The sequence below is a fragment of the Haliaeetus albicilla genome, chromosome 2, assembly GCF_947461875.1.
Source record: "Haliaeetus albicilla chromosome 2, bHalAlb1.1, whole genome shotgun sequence".
In the NCBI taxonomy this organism is placed as follows: Eukaryota; Metazoa; Chordata; class Aves; order Accipitriformes; family Accipitridae; genus Haliaeetus; species Haliaeetus albicilla.
Window position 1 is genome coordinate 75,624,735 of NC_091484.1, and position 7,574 is coordinate 75,632,308.

A 7,574-nucleotide genomic window follows, 5' to 3' on the forward strand; every position below is an offset into this window, starting at 1 on the left:
TTTTGAGGAGAAGGAGCTCCTTTGGCCAGGCTGGATTCAACTTATTTTGGAGTAAAATGCAACGTAAGTGTGATGCCTTATGCAAACAACAGCTATTTATCTAGAGAGTAAACAGAGCCCGCTTTTAAAAGTAGCCCATGTTTCTTTCTGAGACACACGAGTATCCTTCAACAACAAACCCGAAAGCTATGCAAATTCTTAAATGTGAGGCAGGGAGAAATACAGGGAAGCAGAGAGAAATCGGGAAACCCTTTTTCCCAAAAAATGGGGCGAAAAAAATTAAAATCCTCAGAGCTGAGATTTCAAAACCTTGCAACACATCCAGCACAGGCATCCTTTCCCTGAAGCAGGGCACTAACTGCAAAGTGACAACCTTACAAAGTTACCTCGCGGACCCTCAAGGAACAAGAGTATTTTATTTAAATAACTGCTGATTAAATTCAGTATTTAAACACTGTAACAAGTTCTCGGCTGTATTCAGCAAGCAGCTTCAGAGACCTTCACGCAAATACCTTCATCCCACAAAAAAAACCCCAACCAAACCCAACAAGCCCTCCTCTATTCCCAGCAGCCTCGAGAGAGGATTATACGGTTACTGAAGAATGCAAGTTGTTACTACGTGCATTTTTAAGCAGCGATTTCCAGAAAAAAAAAAAAAAACAAACAACAACCCTCAAACAAAAAACTAAATAAAAACCATGGAGAAAGACCGAAGGCAGCTCACCTTTATCCTGAGTGCAGGACAGGATCTCCTCCTCTTTGGGGTTAGTCACCTGGGTGATAATGGACGGGTTGTCCATGGAAACAGAGTGAGATTCCACCTGGCTATTTCCCTCCCAGAGGCAGGCTTGTGTGCGGGGGGGGGTGTGGGGGGGGTAGGATTTGTTTGTTTAAAATTCAGTATGTGGATTTGTATTTAAAAAAGAAGAAAAAAAAAAAAACAACAAAAAAACCCCAACTTCTCCAGGAGCGAAGCCAAGCTGAAGGGGGGGGGGAAGGGGGAAAGGGGGGGGGAGCACCGCGCACAGGGGCCCCTCCGGTAGCGCTGCCACCGCCGCCTCCTCCAGGCGCCAAATCTCCACAGAGGAGGAGGGGTGGGGGGGGGGGGAGGCAAACCAACCCCCCCCCTTAAAAAAAAAAAACCAAACAAAACACCAAAATAAATACAATTAATCCAATTCACCCTTCCGGGAAGCCCTCCGCAGCGCTCCCCCCGAGACCCCGCCGGAGCTGCCGCCGCCGCCTCCTCCTCCTCCCGAGGCGGGGGAAATGCCGCCGGCCCTCGGCGCCTCAGCCTCGCCTCGCCGCGCCTCCCCCCGCGGCGAGCCCCCGCCTCACGCCGCCGCCGCCCCCCGCATCCACCTGAGCCGCCCCGCGGGGCCTCCCCCGAGGCAGAGCGTTCCCCCCCCTCCCGCCCCGCTCCCTACATACCCACCCCCCCCCGCCACCGCCCTCCTCCGCCCTTATCTCATCCCCGCGCCCCCCACCCACCCACCCCCCTTCCCGCGGGGAGCGCTGCGGGCTCGGCGGACCGACGCCGGGCGGCCGCCCCCTCCTCCTCCTCCTCCTCCTCCTCCCCCCTTTCCCGGGTCACGGGCCGCCGCCGTGCGCGGGCGAGGAGGGAAGCGCGGTGCGAGGGGAGGAAGGGAGGGGAAAGGGGCCGAGCCGAGCCGCGCTACGCGCCCCGGCCGCGCTCCCCGCGCTGCGCCACAGCCCGCCGCCGTCTTCGTCGTCGTCGCTGCCGCCGCCGCCGCCGCTCTCGCCGCCTGTCAGCCCGCCCGGCGCGGCCCGCGCCCCGCCCCGCTCCACCCCCGCGCCGCGGGACGCTCCAACATGGAGGCGGGGAGCGGGCAGCGCCCGGGCCCCGCTGCGCGGTAAACAAGGGGGCGGGGCTACGGCGGGGGGGCGGGGCGAGGCGCCTGAGGAGTCGGCGCGCTGTCGGGCGGGCGGGGGGGGGGGGGCGGCTATTGTTATTGCGTACAAAAGGCTTTTCTCTTCGCCGCGCGGAGGGGGCGGGGCCACGGGAGGGGGCGGGGCCAGCGCTGATTTGAGGGGGCCCTCGGAGCCGCGGGGAGGCGGGAAAGGGGGTTGTGCGCCATTTCCCCTCCTCAGGGCTGTCCCGCGTCAGCGCTGGGCCGAGCGGGGGCTGGTTTCCTTCGGGAACGGGTGTCAGTTGTCGGAGGAGGTGAGGCCAGTGGGGAGTGAACTATTTTTGCAGGTGGCCGTGAAGTGTTTTTCGGAGGTGAGTGTGTGACTAGAAGGTACCGAGGGCAGTCTTGGCAGCTTCTCTCAGAGAAAATACTCTCTTTTTCTTTTTTTTTTTTCCCTTAGAGCGTCTTAAAAAGGCATGTCTGACTCTCCAGGAATTCCCAATGCTGCTATTTGCTGGTGCATCAGGAGACTGACTCCAGAGTGCGTGCCCTGCTCCTGCCCTCCTCAAGTACCTGCCGTTAGCCAGGGTGGGGAAGGGAGGTGGGTGAGGCCACCCAGAATAATGGCTCTTTTTACGGTGCTGTTGGAGCGTAGAATCAAGAGAAAACCTTTAAGAAGGCATGGTGGTGTATTTAATGTAAATAAGGAATGGCAACCCCCTTTCTTTCCTAGGGGAAAAAAAATATTTCTAATGTACATACAAGCCTCTACTGCAACCTTGCTACAAACAGCACAGATACCATTTTAAATTCCATTAACTAATTGGGGAAAATCCTTCTGTAGCTGGCATAGACCCAGGCAATGTGAATTTAAGTAATACTGGTTGCAACTATCTTTTTTTTTCCCCTAAACCAGAAAGCCACTGCCTGTGTCCATTTTTAAAATGTGTATATATAAAAATACATATGTACCTCTGAACAGTTTTACTTAACAGTAGCAAAAACATGGCATTTCAGCTGCTGAGCTAGATTGCAGAAATGACCATTGTGTTTAATTCCAGGAGCAGCAAGCACCTGTTCTTGTTGCAGTGCTTTACCGCAAAGGGAGACTACGGGCCCAGCCTCGAGGAATTTCTAATCTGCGGTAGTGCCACATCTAGTTTCTGGGGAAAATTGCTTAAATCTCTGGGTCCTTGTTTCACTCGCAGTGAGTGTATTCCTACAGTCAACACATTTAAACATTTTGCTGCGAGTCTTCAAATTGCTGCATTTGCTTAATGTAAAAAAAGTTGTTCAAAATATAGCTGTGTCTTCTCTCACAAACTAACACTCCCTAAACAGCAATGCATGTAGAGATACCAGTATTGCAGGTTTCTGGGACTTGTATTTTAGGTTTGCTCGTCTTATGACAAACACTTGCACAGGGAATGAGTGCAGTGCTACTGCTTGCATTGCATCCAATTGTGCAAGTTTCAACCTGCTATTTAGCTTTGGCTTCTCAAGAGAAGAGTCTTGCAGTTGCAAACAGTCCCTTACAGGTTAGATCGGGCACAGATGAATAGGAGTTAGTACATGTTGGCTGATGGAATTAGTCCTGTTACCTGCAAAGGTTGAGCGCTCCTGCTCCTGAGCTATTATGAAGCTTTATCGCAGCACTAGCTATGTTGTAATCCAGCAAGTGCTTGATCTTTTACCCGCCCAGGCACTGGAGGCATTTTTAATTATCTGAGGGTTAATTTGCATAGAAGCTTTTGCTGAAACAATAAATTCATACCTCTGTTATTATTGGATATGAGTTTCTGTATCAACACGTGTATTTGGATAAAACCAAAGTAGCTTCCTACTAGCATTAAGACAAAGGGGTTGCTTCAGAGCAAGTTCAAGAGTCATCCAGCACTAAAAACATCTTCCACTTCTTTGCAGGGAAAGGACAATTATAACATGTGGTATGAGAACATGTGCTCTAATGCCTCTTTTCTATGCAGGGATGAGGTGATACAAACGTCTTGTCTGATGAAAAGCATGTTTTGCAAGGCTTGACAAATACAATATTCACCTTGAACCAACGTATGTTTTAAATGTTGGTGAGACTGTTTTTGCAACTTATGTTGTAAAACTCCATTTGAACAGCTAGCTGTTTATTCATCTTATTAAGGAATTTGGTACTAAACTTAGTTTAGAGGGGGAACTGCTATTTATGGTGATATATAAAGTGTAAGTAGGGTGAGGGGGTGCCAGAAGGGGATATCTGTCCCTGTGCTTGTCCCTTTGCTACTGTCATGCAGGCCCCCTTACCCCTCCAGTCTAAAGTGGAGAGCAGAAAAACAGGGTACTGATGGCGCACTAGGAGCTGTAGACAGTCCATGCTCTTGCAGGGCAGTGGGAAGCAGAATGGAAGTTTAGAAAGCTCAGCTGTACTTGTACTGGCAGCACTGCTGTAACATAGGAAACGGGTCCCTTCCTCTAAGCAGTGTTGTTCAGCCTCTCCCACCCCCCTCCCACTCCTGTACTAGTTATCAGACAGGTGTAACAGAATCAAGAGCAATCCACGTTGTTTCCTTTCTGCTTTTACTTTAGAGACTCTGAAGTGTGTACAGTATCTTCTATCTCTGTTTCTTTATATGCTGCGTAAACTAAAGCCTAAATAATCCCGTGGAACAAGTGAATGGTTTCATCTCCATGTTACAGATAGGAGGTGGAGGCACAGACAAAACAATACTTTGCAGGAAATTGCAGTACAAGCTAGTAGGAGATCCACATTTTCGTCATGACTCCTGACATTTGTCCTTGCTGCTAAAATGTGTCCCTATTTCAATGCCATAGCATGTTTTGTAATGGGGGGAAAAAAAATGGTTTTTAGCAAAACTGTTCTACATTAAAAGGAAGCGTTTATTTTCATTGATATCAGCTCAGTGAAGGCTTGACCCTGGGCCCACAATGGGAGTTTTATCCTTGACTTTAATGGAAGAACAATCAAGGTCTCATGATACTACATCCTAAAGAAAGGAAAATGCTGCAGTTTGTATGTATCAATAAGATAAATGTCTCATAGTTAGTGTAAGCCGCTATATTCTTGCAATAAACGGTTTATTGGATTGATTAAATGTCTTAACTTCACTTTAGCTATTAATCAGTTTTGGCAGCTGTTTATTGCTTTGTATACTTCGAAGTAATGGAGATTATTCCTTAATTATCTCATTGCAGTTCATTCATTGTTTCCTAAATAGTGCCATTACAGTGGTAAATTGCAACAGTAAACCAGTGTCAATACAAAGTTATGGAGTTCCTATTTTATGATGCATTCATAAAGTTAACGCAATCTACTTAAAACGTAGCTGTGATTTCAGCGCAGTGACCTATTCGATATAGCATAAGAGATTCTGATGAGAAAACAGTAGAGCATTAAGTGTGCTGGGACTCTGCTTTCACCAAAGTAAAACATAGCATATTCCCTGTTGGAATATATGTGCATATCAGAATTTATTAAACTAGTACTTATTTGATCACTTTTGGTTTCACCAAATGCTGTGAGTTCCAAAGGTTTTGTGCCTTTGAATACAATGTATTTATTTCTTTTTGTCTGTGAAAAAAGAAATGAGAACTCTAAGCAATACTATCATTTAGAGGTTACTATTGTCATTCCACGGAAGGACAAGAGAGTACCAAATCAATCAGAAGAAAATGGCTGCTTTTAGTATTATTTTCAGATCTGGCAGCAATACATAAAGTAGCAGTTGCATAACAATTTCCATTCTAGGTCCCTTTTTCAGTCAACTGTAACTATACCTAACTTTAACATTATGAGTTGTCTGTTTCAGGCTGAGTTGTTTGGGAGGAATTGGTATTACTGTCAAGCTGAGAAAGATTCATGAAACCCACTTCCAAGAACTGTAACATAAATTGTCTCCCTTCTTGCTCCCCAATAAGATTTTTTTTAAAAATAACACTGCAAATTTTGAGTTCTCATTTTTTTTATTCTCCTTGACTTTCCACTGCGCATATGATAGTGGAGAATGTGGGTCCTTATCTTGGATTAAATTAGTGCTGAAGATGAGGTGAACGGGTTTTTACTAACACTAAGAATTTATGTTCAACCCCAGATTCATATAGACTCCTGATCCAGAAAATTTGATTAAGGAACCCAACTGAGATGAGGCTTGATTGTGCCAGATGCTAGACACCCACATGAGAAATGATGCCTGAAAAGCGCTCAACCCACTGTGAAGTGAACGTATAATTAAAATGCTGGGTTGAATTCAACTGGTGACCAACAGGTGGAAGGCTCTGTAGAGCTCATCACCTGGTGACCTACAAGTGACATATCCAGTCCTCCCTAATTGCAAATGATAGCTGCAAACGTTTGCAAGCGAGCCTGGGGTTTTTTTGAGCAAGCAACCAAATCATGTTCCAGCCTTTTCAAAGGCTGGCAAAGTCTCCCATTCACTGGGTGTGCTAGTTGCAGCTTCTGCTTCATATGGTCAAGTTTAAACAGTCTCCTGCTTCCCTGAGGTGCTCATCAGCATCTTGGAGCTGGAGGTGAGCTGCCACCAGAATTCAGCTAGCAGAGGCATTCGTAAGAAAGCTCCGGCTTAGTCAAAACCAGCTGACTCAAGGCAACTATTTAAATTCTTTAGCCTAAGTAATTTGGCCTAAACCAGATTAGGGCTTACTTTGAGTCTTTCAAACTACAGAAGCAATACCACAGGGCCAGAAACAACCATGTAGGAGGCAACAGCAACTTCAAGTAGCGTAATTACTTGTCTAGCTGAAGCCTTAGACTGTATCCATGCTATGACTTTTTGCTGTTGATGAGAGATGAGGTGAGAATTCTGTGTCATCAGGGGACCACAGTGGAGACATGACAACAGTAGCAGGACTTCACTTTTGATTGCGCTTCTGTTTCACTTGAGCAGCAGTGGAATAGGCTAAAACTTGGCTTTACCCTTATCTGGTTACCCATTGTGAGCACTCTCTTCTCTAGTATCCTGCTGTAGCATTTCTACTGATACAGCTGTAGAGGCTTGGTTTCCATTTCAGTTTTACTGGTTGTCAGATAGTTTATCTGTGAAACAGATATAATAACAGCTAATCTTGTGTTATGGTTCCACGGCTGTTTATAACTCCTATTAATAGCAACTATGGAAAGCCTGGGAGCAGATTTTATAGGGCACTGGGGTAACCAGTTAACTGCACATTCCCCTGAGGCTACGTAGCATCAAGTGTATCAGCTTGTCCTTTCCAGACTAGGTCATGATCATCTTAACTCTGGCATTCCTTATCTTTTGGGGATTTGACTTTGTGCTCTTGGTGTTCTTTCTGAGACATGATTGGTAAGCAATTGATTTTGCTGCATGATTTATACTTGCAAATGTCCCAGCTGATTTCCAAGAAGAGGCTCCATAACTAAGCTCTACCTTGTGCACCAGCTTAGGTGGGTATCTTCATGGCACTTAAAAGTGATCTGCTGAATTGGCTGGACTTTCACTAGAGGGAAATAGGATAGGTACACGATGTTTCGGTAACTCGTAGAGGTTCATACTTTTAAGTGCTTCTAAACGAATTCTCATTTCAATTGCTGGTACCCACTCTTAAAGCTGTGTATTTTATTCCCCAAATGTGGGAAATGCTAATGTAATACCTGATTCAGTGAGGCATTGACCAACACAACCTTTGTCACATATAAAACTTGCGTCCTTGAAACAG

The 7,574-nt window shown here is 46.6% G+C and overlaps 1 protein-coding gene and 1 long non-coding RNA gene across 7 annotated transcripts in view; one reads left to right on the forward strand and one right to left on the reverse strand.

The window, feature by feature from the left end:
- CTDSPL (CTD small phosphatase like) overlaps positions 1 to 911 on the reverse strand; it is an 83,840-nt gene extending 82,929 nt beyond the window's left edge. For 2 of the 5 annotated variants that reach the window (XM_009918438.2, XM_009918437.2), the window contains exon 1: positions 725 to 901. In XM_009918438.2, the coding sequence (XP_009916740.1) occupies positions 725 to 800 (76 nt within the window). In that variant the 5' untranslated portion in view covers positions 801 to 901. Of the gene's footprint in view, positions 1 to 724 lie in introns of all 5 variants that reach the window. The other 3 variants (XM_009918436.2, XM_069778292.1, XM_069778293.1) reach the window with 3 other exon arrangements.
- An 818-nt stretch (positions 912 to 1,729) lies between these two features.
- Positions 1,730 to 3,661, forward strand: LOC138684478 (uncharacterized). Of its 2 annotated transcripts, none has more exons than XR_011323770.1 (2): positions 1,730 to 1,874; positions 2,332 to 3,661. It is a non-coding gene; the product is annotated as an uncharacterized lncRNA (long non-coding RNA). The 2 variants fall into 2 exon arrangements; XR_011323769.1 differs by lacking the exon at positions 1,730 to 1,874 and adding an exon at positions 1,997 to 2,242.
- Positions 3,662 to 7,574: the final 3,913 nt, after the last annotated feature.